This window comes from Arvicola amphibius, chromosome 1, assembly GCF_903992535.2.
Source record: "Arvicola amphibius chromosome 1, mArvAmp1.2, whole genome shotgun sequence".
NCBI lineage: Eukaryota > Metazoa > Chordata > Mammalia > Rodentia > Cricetidae > Arvicola > Arvicola amphibius.
In genome coordinates this window covers 61810353-61832332 of record NC_052047.1, presented here as the reverse complement: position 1 = coordinate 61832332, position 21980 = coordinate 61810353, and the positions used below count along the sequence as shown (strand labels likewise).

General features: G+C 44.4%; 1 protein-coding gene across 2 annotated transcripts in view; it reads left to right on the top strand.

Annotated features, from left to right (window-relative positions):
• Stx18 (syntaxin 18) overlaps positions 1 to 21980 on the top strand; it is a 102951-nt gene that overhangs the window by 38642 nt on the left and 42329 nt on the right. For both annotated transcript variants that reach the window (XM_038322840.2, XM_038322849.2), the window contains exon 2: positions 19776 to 19843. In XM_038322840.2, coding sequence (XP_038178768.1) covers positions 19776 to 19843 — 68 coding nt within the window. The remainder of the gene's footprint in view (positions 1 to 19775; positions 19844 to 21980) is intronic.

Genomic DNA, 21980 nt, shown 5'->3' with positions numbered 1-21980 from the left:
CACAGGTAATTGGGCAGCCTGATGAGTGTGCAGAAGCTGTTAGGTTAAAAATGGTTGGCACAAGTATCCTAGGCCTCAGCCCTCCCTCTTTAAAGGAAGGTCTGAGCAAGCCCAGGGGAGCGGGGAGGGGGAGGAATGCAGCAGGGAACAGGAAGAAGACTGACAGACGAGACTGAAAAGACAGTAGGCAGGCACTCTAATAAAGATCTGAGCCTGGGGCTGGCACATGAGCCAGGAAGTGATGGAGGAACTGTAGAGCTGAGTGGCCAGGTGCCTGTAGCACTATCGTAGGAGTCAGTGATCAGATTTGAGGCCTGAGCCTGAGCAGGCAGCAATAGCCTCACAGCCTGGACAGGATGACAGGAACTCCAGAGGCAAGGTTGCCCAGGGTGCAAGACAGAGATGAGGATGTGAGAATCCCAGAGACAGGGATGAGGGATGAGGGTGGAAGATCCCAATGAGAGGTCTGAGGCGGGAGAGCCCCTATAGTTTTGGATAAGGACTGTTTTATATACGTGCCTCTTTCCTCTCTTGCCTTACTCACTACCTTGTTGCTGTTTAAGAAGTCAGCGCTTTTCTCTGTTCATAGGAGAAATCCTCTGGACTCTTGGTGCTTCCCAGTTTCAGTGGAAGATAATAGATTGTTTGTTCTTTCTTTTAGGAATATAGAGAAAAGTGTGTGGGGGTCTAGATTTTGCAATTGTATATAGTAAAGAATTTAAAGGAAGGTCCTTGCTGAGGAATGTGGTGTAGCCACAGCAGCCTTATTCTGTGCTAATTTACTGCTCCTGTTGGCTTTCCCGGCACGTGACGCGCACAGCTCTTCAGTGCAGGCCCAGACTGGAGCCAGTGTCCCACAGGGCTCTGCCATCACTTTGAATTCTCATGTGCACTCTTGACTTCCACTTTTTGTGTGGGTCACGTGACCCTTAGAAAATAATATCCTTGCATCATTTTTGTGTGACCTTCCCAAGTCACACTGTACTTGTTGGGTACTTTTCTAGTCCCTTTGCATCTCACCCTCTGTGAGGTACGTGCTGTTATTGCCCTCTTCTACAAATGAGGAAACTGAGGCAAAAGTAGGCTAAGTATTGAGAATGTCCATGTACTTCATTAGTGGCAGTGCCATCTTGGATACAGAACCTGGCCCCAGAATTCCTCCTCGGTCTCATTCTTATACTGCCTGCGGTTCTCAGCTCTGGTGAAGCTGTCACCCAAGAGCTTATGGACATGGCCTTGTGGATACCAGCCATCTTCTTTTTCCTGCATCAAGGTCAATGGCCACTGCCTCCTTGTTTAGCAGCAAAGGACTACAGCTTACCCAGCCTGGTGGCTCTAGCCCTGTAGGGTAGGCACTGTGAACACAGGAACTTGCCCCCTACTTGTGTATTCCAGCACAGGACCTAGCGTTTCCACCCAGCATGCTGTATGCTTCATGACATCTTTGGAGGGTTCCACGTGTTGTTTGTATTTTGGAGCTCCCAGAGGCCTGAAAGTAGTATGGAGGATAATTGGATGGGTCTTTTTTGTTTTGTTTTGTTTTGTTTTTCAAGACAAGGTTTCCCTGTAGTTTCTAGAGCCTGTCCTGGAACTAGCTCTTGTAGACCAGGCTGGCCTCGAACTCAGAGATCCGCCTACGTCTGCTTCCCTAGTGCTGGGATTAAAGGCGTGTGCCACCACCGCCCGGCTTTGGATGGGTCTTGATTTGAATACCATTCTTAGTCTCTCTAAGCCTGTTCCCCTACCTGTGAATGATGTTCATGTCTGGGCATCACTGAAGAGTGAAGGAGGTGTGAATGTATGGAGTGTGCTTTGTGGCGGACAGGCAGAGGGCTAGGGCCTTCATCTGTAAACAGGCATGTCACTCATAAGACTGGCTGTGAAGAGCCACCTGAGTAGGCTGTGATTTTTCAGTCAAATGCAAAAGCATTGGGCTGTTTGGAGCTGGACTAGATGTTAGGGATCTGGGAATGTAATCCCTGTGTTCATGAGCAAGGGTTTAAGCTCAGCAGTGATATAAGGGTCCAGAGGCATTCTGTATTCATTCTGTACCATATGCAAATAGGCAGTTAAATACTTGCTTAGTCGGGTGTAATAGCACCAGCCTGTAGTCCCAGCTCTCAGCTGAGGCAGGAGACTTGCTTGAGCCTGGCATAGACCTGTCTCAAAAAACAAAAACAAGCAAAACACCATTCTTGCTCCTTCACTGATGGCTGGTTAACACTCCCTAGCCTGTGTGGTGTTGGTCACCCAGGACATACTCCGTGTTGTGTGATCCTCTGAAGAACCTCCCCTGAGCCAAGGATATGGTTGTATTGACTTATAACTGTGACCTCTGTATGATAGGGGCTCAGGAGAGGCCAGGGAGGAAGCACAACGACCCTGCTGTCTTCAGGAGAGGAAGAAGTGGACATGCACAAGCTACCGGCGAGAAAAGCTGAGGAAACTCTCTTGTTCCTTTCTGTTTCCTGTGGAAGTGCGTGTCTTAGCGTTTTACTGCCTCACTGCACGAGGGTTAGGACTGGACAAATTGAGCTGTGACAGCCCTGGAACCACAACACTGGCACTGGGCTATACTGAACTTATGTCAGGAAACTATAATGTGCATTATGCTTGTAGATAATTTCTAGATAGTTGTAGTTGTTTTTTTAATCAATACTTTGTTGTATACTTTTACATTACTACCATTTGTAACTGTTAGAATTCAAGTGGAAAGTGAGCATTGTTTAGTTGAAGAGTAAGTCCTGTGGACGGCTCAGACTGCAGTGAGGAAGAGCAGCCCTTCAGCACAGCTCGCTGCTGTCTCCCTGCCGCCATTTAAACAGATCATTCCTCTTTTGACCACCACAGAGGATTAACTTCAGCAGTGCGGAGGTGAACATGGTGCAATATCGGCTAAATCCCCCGGGGACTCTCTGTTTTTACCAATTAAAATGCCCCAGCATATTCTGCCTCTTGTTATATAGACCGACTCATTAAACATCTGTGAAAGTTTCCTTTTGCGGGATGCGAAGTGGAATGGGAAGCAGTTGCAGTGCTTTCTTTCCCTGCAGTGGGGCTGCTTGCAGATCTGATGAGCGCTGAGCTCTCATAGCAGTGCAGCAGCTAAGAGGCGTCTTTCTAGCTCTCAGTTTTGGTGATTGAAAAGCTCAAGGATTTGTAGACTGCCAGTTATGGTGTTTATGCTCTACTGCGTGGCCACTTCACAGATATTTAATGTCTAGTTTATGGCATGATGAGCAATATCTTTGTTTCCAAATGGCAAGTAATAATGAGAATCAGAATGTGGCTGACTTTTAAAATTGTGCATTTTGCACAGAAAAACTTGAAACTACAAATTTTAAATCTCATAAAAGCTAATCAAATTTGGTGGTATACATATTCCTGTGCATCTGAATTCTATAAGCGCTGGGAGCGCTGACAGTGCCTGAGGAGTCTGTTCCCACCCTCAAGCACACATTCCTTCGCCCACTTGGGAAGAGACGCCCAGAAGAGCCTGGAGACTGCCCGGCCGTCTGGCTTCCCAGTCAGTACCAGCTTGTCTTACTCCCGTGACCAGAGTCCACAGCATGTCTCATTGTCCTATGTGAAATAGGAATGGCATCAGCACCAAGGGAAAGTTGTGACTTAGGATGGGCCTTGTATTACGTGAAGGCGAACGGTGCTTTCCCAAGAGAAAGCGAGTGACTTCCACCAGGAGGGACCCTCCCGACCCTTGCGCTGAGCTGCAGTTGAGTTACGGTCTTACTCTTTTGTTTGTCCGCTCAGTCCTACTCTCAAGCACTTTTGGATCTTATGTGTTTCACTTTCTCTTCTGTAGCTGTGGTCCCTGTCCTGGTCCCGGGGCAGAGGCTGCCAACAGTGCTTGACTCGTGGTGTGCTCAAGTTCAAGAGTTAATGAAATGTGTTTGATTAATTTATTACAGAGCGCTGCCTCAAGTTAAAACAGTTTTGCTCTGTGGAAAATTCTTTCTGTTCAAAAGAAGGTCCTTATTTCTAAGAGTAGAGTTCTGATTTTAATTAAATAAAGAGCATTTTATGCAATTTTTTCCTAAAAGCTTAAGACTAATTTCTATGGTTACTAGGGATATAAATCTCTAGATTGCTTTAAAACAAAGATTTGTGTTCAGGAGAGAGTTGACAGCCCCCTTTAAGAGAAGCTATTACTTAATTTTACTTTCCTAAGTTTAAACACATAAAAATATTTGTAACGATACCCCAAAGGCATCATAAAAATGTAAAATAATTGTACTCTAAAATATCTAAAATTACAGGAAATAGACCTCATTTTAAAAAATGAACTAGGATTCATGGCTAGGGAACTAGGATGTGACACACTTCAAAACCAGTCTCTTGTTAGAAGGCTATTTTTATGATTGAAAAAAATCTTTTGTTAATTGTACGGACTTTAAAAAATATGTCCATTCAGTTAGGAAATAATTCTTTTTAGTCTTGTTATCTTTAATTGGTTCTGCTGTATGGATGCCTTCAGTCCCTGAAAGAGAAATCATCTGTATGTAGATTTAGGTAGGATCCCTGGGTTTGTGTCTGTGGCTCCGCTTTAGACTGTTCTAAGTATCGTTCTCAAAGAAGGGCCAATTCTTAAGGAGCACAAACACTTGTGGTGATTACTTCCCCAAGGCACTCTTTCAGTGCACAGTGGGGCTAATAAGCCGTTCCAGGCTAAAGGTGTATCGTATCTTAATAAGCACAGTATGAAATGTTTGATAGGAAAACTGCAAAAATCATTTTCCACTTTTTAGTACATAAGACTAATCCTTACCTTCCTTCCCATGTGTTATTGTGGCTTTTCTGTTTTTGTTTTCCAAAATGTTAGCTGGGCCATCTATAATAAAACATCCCCATTTCATTAAGAGAGCAAGATAATAACTTATACAGTATTCATGCTGAAGACGGGATGTTCTATACAAGATGCCCTGAGCCAGGAATGCTTTGCATTAGTTCCCATTTATATTTTGACAGCAAAATGGGGGAAAGAAACTCCTTACCCTCCTTTTTTTTTTTTTAAGAGACAAGCAAATGCAGTTAAAGCTAGGCACTGAAAGTGCTGTGAGCTGCGCGTTTGAACAGACGTAAACAGCGGTCATCACAAATGCACACGAATCACTTTGCTTTTATCTTTCAAGCAAAGCATTTCCCATAGTTTTTGTGGGTTTTTATTTAAGTTGGGAAAACTTTGGAAGTTTGTGTGAAAGTATAAATAAATGTAGGGAAGTCATGATTAGAGTTTGATAGTAAACACTCAGCAGCAAATTGGGAAAGTCTATTAAAGTCAGATGTAGCTTTTAATAATGTTTGCTCAAAAACTTACTCTCGAGAAGAAAGAAGCAGTGACTTATGCACGTTTGGAACAAAGGCTTGGCCATGATTCAGAATAAAAGCTGAATGCGAAGTTTCTCCGTGAGGTTTCTGGGATTTAAAGAGCCTTCGTGATTGTTACAGGAGCCTTCACAATGCCCTTTCCTAATTTTAATAAGCACAGAAGTCGCTTGTGTATCCATATGTGTATATGTGTTCCAGTTTAAAAGCAAAATAGTTTCCAATAAAATTTAACATTTTTTTTCTCAGAATAAACCTATGTGAAGATTCTCAACTCTGCAATGAGGGGAAAAAGTAAATTTAGTTATTGAAATGCACTGCAATGTAGGATATAGATAAAAATAGAATTTAATGTTTTAAATTTGTTTCAGATCCCAAGTTTCTTGTGAGCTTGATGTTGCAGTCCGTCAGTGCTTCTGTCCCCTGCTTGTGCTCTCACGCTGGGGAAGCAACTTCATTTCCCCTGGGGTAACTCCCAAGACTCTGCCGCCTGTGGCTTGCCAGCTGTTGCCCAGGGGTTGAAATAGTGAGGAGGGCAACCTCTGATGAGAGCTGGCTGAAGGTCTAACAAACGTTGCCTCTCCTTTCTCTGAAGCAGGAAGTTTGTGCGTGTGTGCTTGTTGTTGGGAGCACTTGGTGATATGTTTTGATAAGTTTTATAGCTAACAAATTGAGAAGGAATTTTAAAGCAAAATACTTTGTTATTTTGATAAAAAAGAAATGTGTATATTTATTTTAAAGCACATTAGTCATCTGGAAAAGTGCTCCAGAAAGTGCAAGCTTGTACTTTCTCAGTTCACTGTGAAAGCTTTCCAACATGAGCTTTGACTATATAATTTAAGTCGAGACTTTTAAGTACTTTTGTCCCAGTAAAATAATTCTTAAAAGTATGGAATTTGAGTCTCATATTTAAGGTCTATTATATTTTCCTTCTTTTCCTCGCTGTTCTACTCCACTATAGAATGCTGTTTTAGGAACCAAGTATTTCATTCTGTTTGAACATTTAAGTAAATTCATTTTTATCAGGCAAGTCCTTACTTTGTAAAATTAAGCAGTTGTCAGTTTGCTGTAGTTACTTATTTTCACTTTTTTTTGAAGCAAATGTATTAGAACCTTTTGTAACTTATCCCTTGAATCAGTTCTTTCTGCCGTGTGTGAGAGAGGGAGACCATAATGAGGGAACGGAATATATATATATATATATATATATATATATATATATTTTTTTTTTTTTTTTTTTTTTTTTTTTTTTTTTTTTTGAGGACCGAGGATGATTAGGCAAGGCCCTGGATTTTCTTGGAATGCCGGCATGCGTGTTGCTGGCAGAGGCCAGCATGCTCGGCATTTTCTCCCCATTCACTCAGCTGAATGAGGATTGTGGAGGCCAGGCTGTGGATCTTGTTACAGACCCTTTCTCCAGCTTCCCAATAGGAGTGCCTGCTCATTCCTTTGCTTATGTTTTGCTAAAGAAGCAGTAGGCTAGTGCAGAGCAGAGTCCTGTTATCAGAGCAGTGTTTTCTGGTGAGTGTGAATGATTGGCATCTATCAGGGAGCAGAGACAGTGCCTGTCTCCCCTCTGTACTGCTCAAAGTCGCTTTTGCTGGTCCCTTGCTGATGTGAAGCAGAAACCGAACAAGGTAACAGTTTTGATGGCGAGATTAGAGGTAGCCAGGCAGACTGTCTCCTGGCTTTTAGAGACCCTCATAAGCTCAGGCCACCCCCTCCCCTTGTTTAGATATTATTTGCTCTTTTGAGTTTCGGATTACAGGAGCAATTGATCTGCATGACCTATCTTGAGAACTTTAACTTTGCAGTGGAAACTTAAACCAAATGTGTATCCTCAAGAGACAAATCATCTTAGGACCTGGCTGCTGTCACTTTGATCTACTGTGCCTCTCTCAGGGGACCCTTATGGTAGAGATCGCCACCTAGTGGATGAAACTTGTAGTTGCTACTGTAGCTAGAAGGCTAGAGAATTGGTCTGATGCTTATTCTTGGTTCACAAAGAATTGAGTTTTTTATGTTGTTCCTAGCATATAAATTTAACTGTGGTCAGGATTCTAAAAGAATAAGATGGAGAGCATTTGAGTCTTCATACACAGCCCCCCCCCAATGGCTGTGTTGCTATGTTTTGGGGGAGGGGGGCAGTGTTCTGTAGTTTCGGGGACTTCATGAACTGGATAGACCCATTCTGTTGCTGCAGGTTCCATTCTATCCTGAGGATAAGTATGAACTATTGTATAAGTATGAACATAAGTTGTATATTGCAACTTGTCTCTGAGGTTGTGTGCCTCTGATTCATGCTAATATGTTTACAGCAACCATGAAAAAGCTGTATTTAAAAAACCCCATTGTACATTGTAACTGCCAATTTTTAGGTATAGCTATCCCTTAATGCTTTTATAAAATGATACATTCTTGATAAAATATCTCACTCTTTGGTTTGTTGAATGTTTTCAACATTTGTTGAGCTGGAACCTATGCGGGATCTTCAGAATTCAAGACGAGCAAGACATGGTTCTTCTGAGCTTTATAATTCTTCACCACAAAAGGGAATGGGCACTTTGGGGTGTGGGCTGTGCTGTGATGTATATCATTATGTTTGTCTGCTAAGTATTCTCTACTATGGATGGAAAAAAACCATTAGAACTGCTTTTGAAGAAATTGATAAGTAAAATTAATGGGTTATTTTCATGAGCTTGGTGCAGGGGCAGTAGTAGAAGGTGCCATGACAGCTTCTCTCTGCCTTATTTCTTGGACTCAAGTTTGTTCCAGGGAGCTCAGGTCTGGAGGTTCATGAAAAAGAATTCAAAACAGCAAGAAGCTCATTCTGGACTTGATTCTGGAGTTTGGAACCTGGCTTTCCATTCATTAGCTGTATGAACTTGACAGGTTTCCTCATTTGCGCTGAGAAATAATTTGATAATCAGTACGGAAGCCTAAGCTAGTACCTAGTGCACAGTGAATACCATGTATCTATTACAGCTCATAGTTAAAAAATCATCTTTGAAGCTTTCTTCCATTCCTCCCTCTCCACCACCTGTAAGGCAGATGTGTGGTTATCTCTCACGAGCAGTCTTTCCCACCCCTGACGCCCCGCTGATCTCCTTATCACAGCTGGTTAGTGTTACCTACAGCCAGACTCGCCAGTCATCCAGGACCAGCGGCCATCTCCAGTGGCCAACTAGAAACTTGTTATGTGTGCAGGGTGTGTGTGTGTGTGTGTGTGTGTGTGTGTGTGTGTGTGTGTGTGTGTGTGTGTTAGCAGAGTTCCTTGACCTGAGTTCTAGCAAGCAAAGAGCCTCTGGAGCTCAAAATGGTAGTAGAGAGGTTTGTGTTTAAGGAGAATGTGTTATTTCTTAGGTCAGAGTCTCAGGCACCTATGTCCCATAAAAAGGTCAGAAACTATGTGTTAGATGTTTGTAATTCTTTCTGTAAGGCCAATAAAGAAATTAAAAGTAGAATCCCTCCTGGAAAATGAAACAAGTTCCATTGTTCTCCAGTTGCTTTTTAAGATACAAGAACACTCTATGCACAGGGTTGAGAGTTTGGTTGGCCTCGTCTTCCTGCCACCCTCCTGTCACATCTGTGGAATGTTAAGACAAAGGGAGATAGAATGCAGGCTGTTGTGTAGACTCAGACCAGGGCAGCTCACCGAGACCCTGAGCTAGCTCCGTGGCTCATCTCCTTTGTAGAAGCCCCGAAACTTCCCTTGCGGTGTCATTTCTGTTGCACATTCACCAGAAACATGTGGAATCTGCCCAAATCTGTACCTTTTACAACTTGTCAGGGTGATTCTTTTTATTGTCTACTCTACCTACACCTTCCTGAAAAATACTTTAAATTTCCGAAGCCTAGGCCTTGGAAGTTCTGTTGTTGAGTTCATGTAGTCTGTTAGATAGCTACTGAGACTATTGCCATGTACGCTGTAGTAGAGCCAGGCCGAGGAGGAGACTGCCCACCTTTGGGCACAGTAGCTTTTGGATTGTCAGACACCCACATGATTTTGGAACGTCTCAGCTGGGAGAACCATGCAGCGTGCAGTTGAGGGTTTCTGCCCAACAGTGGCCCAGAGGTCAAAAGTGACTCAGTCACTCTGCACCCAGAGGTGCATCCTGCTCTCTGCCTGCACACTGAGCACTCATCACAAGTTCTGCTTTCCAGGGAGCAAGGCAGGTACAGGCTGCGCATTAGGGCAGTATGAACATTGGACCCGGGAAAGTGTGTGCTGAGTCAGGGGCTATGGTGGGGAAAGAAAGGCAGTAAGAGAGGAGAATGCACTGGGCACAGGCAGGACAGCCTGGTTGGTGGGTAAGCCCACAGAAATTTTCCTGGCAAAAGCCTGTTTTCTACTTGGTGTGGGGGACCTTGGACAAGGGGGGCATAGGGTTGGGGAATCCCCACCACCCTCATTGGTTTGGTTTCCCAGGGGCTCATCCAGGAAGAATATCTCACCTCACCACTTGTCTCTCTAGCATGGATGTACACAGCTAACTTCATCATGACTCCCAAGGCTACCAGCCATGGCCTCTGCTCCACACCTGAAAAAAAACCACATTCTGTGCCTTTGGTTAGAGAGTTGAGCTGCTCTGAAGTTCGTGTCATTGCAGTTATGTGTTCTGGTCCCCTTGCACTCTGTTTAGTGGAATTATAGGAGGCCATTGTTTTCCCTGAACAGACAGACAAAACCAAAACAGAGTCATTCACGCTAATGCTGCTGAACCAAACCAACGTTTTAATGAAAATGAGTGTTTCGTTTCTTTGGATGCTGGAGATCCTACTTTATGAGTTAGTGTGATGAAGGTGACTCCACAAGCAATGCCAAGAGGCTCAGGGCTGACTGATCCTGATTGTTAGTCTATAGCTCAGTCTCCTGTTGCCCAGTGTCCTGCTGAAGGAGTGCGGAGGCCAGCTTTTCATGAACGGGAGGCCAAGCCAATATGATCTGGTGTGTGTCTGTCTGTGTCTGTGTGTCTGTGAATGTGGTTTTTGACAGTCATCTCTCTCCTTACCCCGATCCTGGGCACTGAACTCAGGGCCTTGCACTTACTCTGCAGGTGGGTACTCTGAGCTAAATCTCTTCCCTCCACCCCAGTCTCTGGAGTGCCAGAACCAGCATGTGCCACCTTGCTGAGCTCCCAGGTTCTTTGTTGATTTTTAAAATTGAAATACAGTTAAAACATTGATGCTTTTTGATTATAGTTGTTTTCAATGACAAGATGATCAGAATTACAAATGACAAGAGGCCAGGAAAAGCATGAACAAAATGAAAAGCATAATTCATCAACAGCACTCTTGGGGAATCATCTTCCCCAAGTTGAAGTAAAGCCAGCCTGACTCAGTGACGCAAGAGTGGACATTCTGAAGTGACATCAGTAAGAATACTAAGTCCAGACATGGGAGGCAGTGGCTCCTGCCAACACAAGGCTTCTAGTCTGTTCTGGGCATCATGTTGACTTGCAAGGCCCATGACCTGATATATTTAAGGTGATAAATGTGTCTAGAAGCCACAGATATTATTTCGGGTAGAAAATTCATGAGAATTCTGGGAATGTTTAGCCTAGAGAAAGGGAAGCCTCTGTGTGTAGGGAATGCAACACTTGAAGGTTTCTTCCAGCCCTGAGCACTGAGAGAGAGACCTTGTGTGCTAGGGAAGTGTCTGCTGCTGAGCTGTGCTCCTAACTCATTGAACTTCATTCAGGGGAAAAATCATTTTTTACTGCTTGAAGTGGAATGAATTCCCAAGAGGCAGTGGGCTTCCCAAGTGCTTTCCTTCACAATTAGATGTCTCCTAGAGTCTTCTAGGCCAGAGAATCCAGGCAGGGGCAGTAAGTCTCTTCTTTTTGCAGTTTCTGCTAAGCAAAGAGAAAGGTCTAGTAAAGTAGCAGTGCCCAAGCTTTGCAAGACAGGGACTACTACACTAACCACCACCACAGAGATGCAGTGTGGTGCTGGGAGGATGGAGGGGAAAGGCAGGTTGTTCAGCTAGCATAGGAAGGAGTGGAGAGGAAGAGTAATCTATGGTTTGCTTGTTCTTTAGGTTGAGTCCAGGCTTGCTATAAAGCAGGCGCTACTTCAGACTCATTGTTGCTGTGGGGCTGCTCCACCTCTGCAGTCCAGCAGTGCTTTTGCTTTGTGTTGGCACTAAGAATGCAGCGTTTTTGTGTTCTGAGCACTGTTTGTTCTGTTTTGGGGGTAGGAACTTACTATAAGGAAGGAAGCTCTACTTTGCAGGTTAACTTAGCTGCCAGTACCCTGAGCTCTAGGTCACTGTGTTCACCCCACAGCGCCACTCAGCCTTGTTCACTGTCCAGCCAGTCCTGCTCTCTGCCATTCGAGACTCTGGGAAGTTAGAATACAAAGGTGAATCTAGAAAGAGTGATTTCTGGTACACATGGTTCCTGCCTGTCTCTTAGAAGATGGATTGAATCCTGGGAGCTGCTGTTTGGGGGGGAAAAAAAGCAAAGTTTGCAGACTGGCAGCACCTTACATACACCATTGATGAGGATCAGATGCAGTCCCTAGCCTTGGGAAGGCTTTGTGCAGAAACAGGGACGAGAGCCACAGTATCACAGGTGGAGTCCTATGGACCCAGCAGCTTTGGGTAGCTGGCGGTGGCAAAGATGAGGGCTTGAGAAGGAGCCCGCTGAGGGATGAGCACTGAGGTGTAGGAAGGGAGCAAGCAGTGGGGCCAGCTCCTAGAGCAGATGCTTAGCAAGGCAGGTGGCAGACAGAACTCACAGGTATGGTTTATTTCTGAGCATAATGGAGGCCTGTGATTTTCTGACTTGGGAACAGAGAGTGAGAGAGGATATCAAGTCTTTGGGATCATGGGGACAACTGGTAGTGAGCCATGAGCCAGAGTGGAGTGGAGTGGTTGCCCTAGTACCTTCCAGGACACACTTCCTTTGATGCACTACTGAAATGTCCGGAAGACAACTGGAACTCAGAGAGAGGTGGGCCTGGGTGTGTGTTTTATGAGCTTGTGAATAAGCCTATGTTGGAATAAGTATACCCAAAATGCCAAGGACCCTGCCAAGGGCTGAACGTAAGAAGCAGATTCTGCAGCTCAGTGCAGGCGGAGAGCAACTCTCAGAAGTAACATGGGAGGCTGAACTTCAGAGAGGGACTTGTGGGGGCTGGAAAGGAGCTCCCCAGCAGAAGAGCAGTGCAACAGCCCTTTAATACAGTTCCTCATGCTGTGACCCTGACCAAAACTCATTTTCATTGCTACTTCCTAACTGTAATTTTGCTACTGATCTGAATTATAATGTAAATACCTGTGTTTTAATTTTGCTACTGATCTGAATTATAATGTAAATACCTGTGTTTTCTATTGGTTTTAGGTGACCCTGTAAAAAAGTTATTTGACCCCAGAGGGGTCATGAACCACAGGTTGAGAGCTACTGCTCTGGGAATTGCCTTCCCTCCAGACTGCCTGCAGTGAGGGCCATCATTCTGTGGTAGGGAAAGGGGGAAGGAGGAAGCCTGAGACTATAATAGTTGCTTACTCAACAGTTCTTGGAAGAAAGAACCTTTCATAGACTAGTCCTAAGGAGCCCACTGTCTGAGCACAGAGGACAAGCAGGGTTGAGCCAGGCTCTCTGTAGAGATGGAAGCTTCTCTCCTGGGACCTCATTCAGACACCTTCCAAGGTGGCTTCAGCTGGGTCCCTGCACACCAAGGCCTGTTAGTTCTGAGCTTTCAGAGGCAAATTATGCAAATCGGTACTTAGTGTTCTGAAGTCCATCAAGTCTTTGTTGGTAGTGTTGAGGGCCAGCAGAGCACAGTTCCTGTCATCCTGGGCTGGGGAGTCTGCTGTGATGAGCAAGAGGCACCAGTTCATGCTTTGAACTGCCCTGCACTGACCGCATGGCCGCGCTCAGGAGCCCACCGTTTCCTCAGTGCTTCTGTTTTCATTTGCCTTGCTTTGAGTAATTTACAAAGCACCCAGGAAGTAGCCGGTAGCCATAATGTTCTGCAGGTGACACAAGTAAACAAAGCTGGTCCGGTCTCTACAATGGCAGCCATGTTCCCCTAAGCTCCTTTTGTGTCCATTCTGCCCAGTGCCTCATTGTGAAAACTTCCCAAACTCATCTGAAGTACACATGTAGGTGTGAAACAGTGTCAATCAGTGTGTGCAGAACAGTTAACTTGGAAGGATCCTTTGATTCCAAACTAAGTGAAAGAACAAGAAAAGTTGAAAAGCCCTTGGGGGTGGGGGTGGGGATGGGGGAAACCGTGGGACTGTTGGGTGACCACCTGGTAGTGCCCTGCCGCTGCTTTAAGGCTAGTGCTGCCATCTAATGGACAGGGGAAAGTGTGCAGCTCTGAGTTAGGATTTCATCCTTGTGGAGGTGAGTTTTTATCCCCCCTCCCAATTCAGCAGAAATGTGATAAAATAGTCTTAAAAATCTCTCCCATAAATCATATTTTGATCAAGCTCTACGGAAAATAATTTTGGACGACTTGTGTATATATTTTAGTTTAGGGATTGCAAATATGAGAAAACGAGCCAGAGTAAAATGGAAGCATGTGAAATTATCTACCAGGGACTGAGGATGGTCTGGGATTAAACAGTGAGATGATTTAAGCAGCAAGGGTACTGTTTATGTGACATTTTGTAGCACAGTCCTGGTCCGGTTAACATAGGGGAAGCTTGCTTTCCTGAGGGTGCAGAGTGCTTCTTTTATTTGGACTCACCCTAGAGCATTGTATTTCTGTTATTGAACTTTTAAAGGTGTAAACAAGAGAAGAAGAAAAAGGAAATCAGTGTGAAGGACCAAATTGATGAGCTGGGAGTGGTGGCCACACTTCTAACTAATCCTAGCATTTAGGAGGTAAAGACGGGCACATTTGTGTGAGTGAGTCTGTCCTCAGTCCCAGGCCAGCCAGAGGTGCACAGAGCTGTTTATTGAAAAGCAGGGCTCTCTTCTCAGAGGGGATGGAAGATTCAGATCACCCCAATCCCTTGTTCCAACAAAGAAGCAGTTTCATGAAGTCTTTTTTATAGTAACAGAACAAAAAAGTCATAAAGCAAGACATTTCACACATATTAGTGGAAGCACCAGAAAGGCCGACTACAGCAAAGTGAAGAAATCAAGTATAGACTGAACATGCTGTCTGACGGCACTCTTAGCCCTTTGATTGGTGGAAACTAGGGGTCTATTCATATGTTCCAAAGGATTCCTATCTGTTAGTCATAGGATGTTAGGTCTGACACATAGGTAGCCTGTAATAAATGGATATTTGGAGGACGCTGGACTTGCAATGTTCTAGCCTTTGCATATCTCTGAAGTTCCAGTCAGCCTTTGCCGACAGCTTCTTTCCAGGAATTCTTACCCACAGTGAAACCTTGTCTCAAAAATGAAGAAAAAAAAATGAAACTACTGTGGACTAGTAATAGACATGAAAGCAATTCAAAACAAGTTGTGGCCTATCTATGCTTGCCCCAAGGGTGCTTAACCTGGCCTGGAACTAACAGAAGACACTGTCGGAAGCTGCCCATGAGTAGATCCTTACAAACAGGAATAAGTCAAACAGAAGTCCAGGATTAGGAACTTGGCAGGCAACAAATGTCATGGGTGGGGTATTTCCCCTAACAGTATAGGTTATTCGCCACAAATCCTGGTTGTTCACCCAAACTTGACGGTAAAATCCTAACGCCGAAGACACCATAGACTTTTGTCACAGAACATGGAGAAATCAAGCTGGTGCTAACAGGAAGCGTCCTCCAGCCAACTGGCTCTTAAAATACTGAGGTGTTTGTATACTGTGAACTATAATAATGGCCAGCATGGCCTCTTGTGACCACCAGTGCAATGGTGGCACAAATGTTATGGGGAGGGTTTAAACAGCTGCTTTATTTAAAACAGTAGAGTTAAGACCCTCTCCACAGGAGGAAACATATGCCAGGAGACTATAATTTTAGCCCAGAACTTAGGGTTGGTGAGCACAGAGGCCCCCAAAATGAACATGAAGCAAAATTAATAAAAGCTCAGGGTCAGAAATTGGGGTTCAACCCGAAGATCTAAAAAACAAAACAGCTAGCCACTGGCTCTTACCTCGACCTCAGACTGAAATGGCGATCCTGTCTCTAGGTAATCGTAGAATGAGACTGTGTCTGATAGCTGTCTCCCTCAATCCTGTCTTATATTCCTCTCTAGAGCTGGGATTAAAGGCATACACCACCCAACTTCTATGGCAGCTAGTGTGGCTGCTGGGATTAAAGGTGTGTGTTACCATAACCTGGTCTGTAAAACTGACCAGTGGCACTGTTTTGCTCTCAGATCTTCAGGCAGTCTTTATTTATTAAAATAGAATTAAAACATCACTACATGAACCTACTACTTTACTCTGCTAAATGTATATAGTATCAAACTGACATCTAAATTCACATCTGTCTACCCATAATAGTGCAGCTCTCAGACCTCATCAGAGAAGTGTCTTGTGCAGTTGCTGGTGGTACTGCAGAACTCACAACTAGTCAAGCGGGCAAGAATGGGGGTGACCTCCCCCGCGCTAACCACCCCCACAAACTAGTCAAGCAGTCAAGAACAGAGGGTGACCTCCCCACTACTTATTCTACTTTCCTCTGTGATCCCCTTTTCACGCTCCATGCAGTTCTTGCCTGGAGCTTCTCCTCATTGTGGACGTGGATCAGCTCAAGTGCACGTGTGTCCTTGAATGTGTAAATTGTGTTTGAGGTAGCTTGGTGATCGAGGATCAAAATAAATGGACCCATCATTCCCAAAAGTGTTTCTGACCATCCTGTTCTGTGTGGACCTTCCTCCTAACACCCTGACAAGCCTCGCCAGTTCTGAGCTTCCTGGGTTGCAAAACATGGAACAGCAGCTGATTTCAAAGGAAAAACCTTGGGTCTGTGAAGACATACATCTGTTACAAGTCTAGCTATATACAAACATTTAAAGTTAAGATTTTGACTTTAAAAAGATGTTTTAGTATAGATAAGATGACTCAGCCCAACTCTTGCTGCCCAAGCATGATGGCTTGAATTTGTTCTCCGGAACCCATGTAACAATGGAGGACAACTGACACAACCAAGTTGTCTTCTGACATCCACACGTGCACAGTGGCACACATATCTTAGCACATATGTGCAAGTAATAATAAATCTTAAAAATTTTTAAATGGAGTTTTTTTAAATCAACAAATGCAAGCCTTTCCACATGAAAACTCAAGTTCAGCACAGAATAAACATTGCCTTTGTGTCTGATTTTTGATCTCTTCTAGTTCTGTTGCTCCCTGGCCTTGTGACCTTGTGCAGGGCCTGTTTACACATTTAGTAATTGGAGTAGTGGATGATGTCCAAATTATACAAATGCTGTAGGGGTGCAGATCATAGCATATTTGTAGCTGCTGAGCAGTGTTTCTTACTGAGCATGCAGGTGTCTGGTAGTTCATGGGTTATGACTCTGTAGTATGTGGAGGAATGGACATACCAGAAGGGACCTGCCAGCTCATATGGCCTCCAGTTTCTCCTCGTCCTCCTTGTGGACGAGGTATTGGAGAAATAAGGCATGATACTTAGACTGCCTGGCTTCCATACAGAGTTCAACCCTTGTGTCTCTGAGCCAAGGGGATCTCTCTCTGACTTAGCCTTCTCCCTGGTAGAATGGGCACATGATAGTTCCTTCCTCCTGGGAGGTTTGCAGCATCATCACAAGCTAGTGCATGCAGAGCTTTGAGATTCTGTCTGCCCTGGAGGAGGTTCTGAGTCAGGCTTTATTCTATTGATTTTTAATGTGCTCTTACAGCATTAAGTAGAACATAAACGAACACTGCAAGTACTTAGATGCAGTAGCTAGAGACTGTTGGGGCTTAGTTGTTGCTCTAGGTATCTCTTATTAGTCATTCTTTTAACCAGAAATCTCTCACCTTCAAATGCCTAGAATTAAGAAAGCACTGAATGGGAATCCTTCAAGTAAAGTGTAGGAGTGATGAGGGAGACTCTTGACATCAGCCTCCAGCCTCCACATTGCATGTACACATACCTGCACATGCACACAAAGAAATCTTAATGTTCTTTGTGTTTCATTCTTGGCATTTAAATATTTTATATAGTATGCTGATGTTGAGTTTAATATCATTTTAAATGAATTCTTTGGTGATTTCATGCATGTATACAGTATATTTTTTTTATCATATTGGCCCCTTCCAGCTTACCTTAGGCCCCCAAACATTATACTTCCCCAAGTTCATCTCTTCTTTTCATAACTTATAATCTGGTGCTATCCTCATGTGCAGGGGTGGAGGGCTGACCACTGGAGCATGGGCATCCTAACCAGCCACTTCCATGAAGACAACTAATTCTCCCAGCAACCTTAGGGGAGGGGCTCCTGATGATATCAAGTAACTTTTTAACTTAGCAAGAATTACATTTAATCCTGAGTAAGCTTCACTCTTCTTGTTTTGTTTTAATTTTTGAGACAGGGTTTCTGAGTGTAGCTCTGGCTGTCCTGGAACTCACAGAGATTTGCCTGCCTGCCTCTGCCTCCCTAGTGCTGAGATGAAAGATGTGCACCATTACTGCCTGACCACTTCAATCTGTTTTAATGGACTCATTGTATGAAAATTTGCTGTTGTGGAGCAGGTGAAGTTTGGGTCCTGTTTGTTAGACTCTTAAAAGTGAAACATTTTGTCTTTGTCTTTTTGTGAGCTATGGGGCCCTCTTGCTTCTGCATTCACCTACAGTACCATTTCTCCATTGCAGGCTAGAACAAGCTAACTGTAGATAGCAGCTGGGTCTGGCCTGTGTCTGGCTCTCTTTGGAGCTTATACAACATTTTATGAGAATCTTTCCAGTTCCTTATCAGAGCTGTGTGTAGACAGAAGTTTCTGTCCTGCTGTCGTTCAGTCCCAAAGAAGCACTTAATTAAATCTTAATTATAAACTGGTTGGCCTATTAGCCCAGGCTTATTTTAACTAGCTCTTACAACTTAAATTAACTCATAATTCTTATCTATGTTTAGCCGTGTGGCTTGGTACCTTTCTCAGTGCAGCGTTTTTGTCTTGCTTCCACTGCATCTGGGTGGCGACTACAGACTGAGCCTTTCCTCTTCCCAGAATTCTCCTAGTTTGGTCGTCCTGCCTATACTTCCTGCCTGGCTACTGGCCAATTAGCACTTTATTAAACCAATACAAGTGACAAATCTTTACAGGGTACAAGAGCATTATCCCACAGGAGCTCCCACACCTCTCCAGACAGACCTGGTATGTTGTCTCCTGTGAGAATGCTGATTAGCCTTAGTGTCTTCTGTGCAGAGGCTTGTGAGGACACTGTGTAGGCCTCCTGGGTAGCCCATGATGAATCTGAAAAGAGAAGCATCCGTATAAAAGCTTAGTCAGCGTTTAACAGCATGGGAGGTGTGCAGAGGTCCTTTTAAATGCACAGCAAAGTGAAAATTACCGAGTTGATCTTAACAGAAATTCTTACGGAGAAGTGAAAGTTCAGCAGATCTGTCAGGAGAAGCACAAAGGCAAGAGTGGAGGTCTGAGTGAGCAGTAGTCACCATACAGAAGCAGGCCACTGCTGGCTAATCCTTCTCCTCCTCTCAGAACACTTGTCCCCAAAGACTGTGACCTGACTGAATTACTAAGTCCCCCTGGCATAGAGGTGTTCCAGAGCAGGGTTGGTTTAGTTCTCGGTACTGGGGATGGAACCAGGGCTTGGAGGATCCCAGAAAGGGCTCATGTGCCTAGGCTACACCAGCAGCCCCAGAGTAGGCTTTTCATTAAACTTGAAGTCAGCCATATCAAAATAAGAGTTTCACAACCCGTTGCTTCTTGCTCATCTGTGGGAGCACCCACAAAGAAGGTGGGGATCCCTGTAGGTTTAAATCATTGTCCAAGTCATCTCTACTTGTACTGCTCCCACAAGTCTTGTTTATATACCTGCAGCTTCAGCCTCAGAATCCATTCCCTACAACTAGAAAGAAGAAATGATTGTCTGTGAATATAGATGCATACAATGCACTGAAAAAAAAAAAAAAAAGAATTGCCCCTTATTGAGCTCAGGAGGTGCGCTATCTGGTGTAGTTGGCCTAACATAATAGGTCACTACAGTTAGGAAGAAGCAGCCATTTGCTGGAGCCTGAGGCCCATGAGAGTTAGTATGATAGAGTTAGTGTGGTAGTGACCGTGAAATCCTAAACTCCAAACTGTCAGTTGGCTATGGTGGCTCATGCTTGTCATCCCAGTACCCTGAGTTTGGAGGCAGGAGGACCACAATATCAAGGCCATCCTGAGCTATATGGCTAGACTTTGTTTTAGCATTCACCCCTCCCAGCAAAATGAGAAACAAGTTCCTGAGTTCACAGTGCAGTCTCCCTGCAGCTGTGCCCTACTGTGTTGAGAAATATGCTCATGCAGTGTACACCTGTTCGTGTAAAGTGTTGCCATCTTTTCCATTGTAGATTTCTCACATTGGGAAGCTGAGAGATTTTCTCCTGGAACACAGGAAGGAGTATATTAATGCTTACAGGTAAGTGGGTTCTTATTTCTGTGACTTTGGTGGCTGCATTCCATTCTGTTGTGCATTTTACTGACTCACACTTGAAGTGGGGACGGTCAGTGTCCTAGTTTGCTTTCTTTTACAGTGATAACACCGTGACCAAAAGCATCTTGGCAAGGAAAGGGTTTATATCATCTTATACTTCTATATCAAGGATGTGATTGAGGGAGGCCAGGCCAGGACCCTAAGCAGAAACCAGGAGGCAGGAACTAATGCATAGGCTACGGAAGAACACTGCTTACTGCCTTGCTTCCCATGGCTTGCTCATCCCACTTTCTTATACACCTTGGACCACCTGCCAGGTGTATAAGAATTGATTAATCACATCAATTATTAATGAAGAAAATGCCCTTCAGTCTTGACCACAGACAATCTGATGGAGGCATCTTCTCAATTACATTCCCTCTTCCCAGATGACTCCAGCTTCTGTTGAATTGATAAACACTCCCCAGCACTTCAGTTAGGCTATGGGTAAATGAATATCTGCAGAGTGAAGCAAAACCATTATGGCAGGTTTGCACCAGGTCACTAGTTGCCACATGTCAGCAACAGACTCTGACGGTCTGTGTGTTTCTTTGTCGGTACCATTTTCTACTAATGGATGACACTTGCTGTCTGAATGTGGATAGTACTGTGCACAAAGGTGTGGACACGTGTTCGTGTCATCTGAACCTGGGGAGGAGCAGGTTTTAAGGCTCTCCTAGGCTATTTTTTCCTATGTTTGGCCATCCCTGCCTGTGACTCTGGCTTTTTTAGTTTGGAAGCATTCTTGTGAGCCTATTTCCAGCTCTCACCCTTATGTCTGTCACTGGCTTGTGATTTTCTCACCATTTCTCTTTCTAATGAGAATCTCCTTCTTTTGGCACTTCCTGGAGACAGAAACAAAGCTCTCTGGCTTGGCCTTTGATTCTTGCAGCATATCTCATGAAGGCTTTGCTCCTCCTCTCGTGTACTTATGCTCACGTTCCTCCTGGTGGTGAATTTTTAGTCAGTAACCATTTGCCTTCATCGCCATCTGAGTAGATCCACAGCACTGGTATTGGTGCACCTTCTCTTCTCAACCCAAACCTCCTGGACCCTTTCTGCTATGAACTTCCGGCCTTGCCAGCCTTCCTGGAAGGCTTCAGGCTCTTTCTAGCTTCAGGACATGCCCAGATGAAGTACTTATTTCCTTCCACACATCCCCCTTTCAGCTTCAGCCCTCAGCTTCTATACTGTATAGTATGTGGAGGACAGACCATGCCCATGCATGCTTTAGGCTTTAATTAAACTGTGTCTTCTAAGAGGCTCTCTCTAAGACCACCCCCGACAAATCTCCCCTGTTTATTTTCCCAACATGTATATTTTCTTTGAACATGAATCACAGTGTATAGTTATTTAATTGACTAATAGGTTTTTGTCATTACTTTGTAAATTTTGTGAGATCAGAGACCTTATCAACTTTGTATTCATATTTTTATAATGCTTCAGCTATACGTTGCATTCATTGTTTGTCAAATAATACATGAATGATCCCTCATCTCCCCAAGGCCCATGGCTAGCCACTGGTTCTTGTCCACAGGGGTTTTGGAAACATCTTAAGAGATTTTGTCCTACCAGCAAGAGGAGTGCTACTGGCATCAGGCAGGTGTGGGGCAAAGGCATGCCAAATATCCTGCAGTGCACAGCACAGCACAGCCTCCCACAGCCACAGGTCATCTGGCATTGACCTTGAAGGGGCTTCCCCAGCCTGACCTGCACACTTACATGGATCTTTGAACACCTGCCTAGGGCCTTCTGCAATTTTAGAGGTTTAGAGCACATCAGGGAGTAAGACAGAAAACTGTCTCTCCTTTTTACAGCCTGCATTGAATGCTGGAGGACTGGCAAAGAATTTATGGTGACGGGTAAAGACGGAACAAGCCGTGGGGCTGGGAGTGCTGCAGATGTTCACAGTTTTTACATAGTGTGGTTAGGACTGGCCCCTTGAGATATCCTCCTGGTAGACTCCTCTCTGAAGCTTGAATTCCCTGGCAGGCAGGATTGTGTCCTTCCTGCTTTGCTTTTTCTTCCTCGTTTCCATCCACAGAAGAGTAGGTGAAAGCCCCACTTGAGCCCCGTCCTTCCA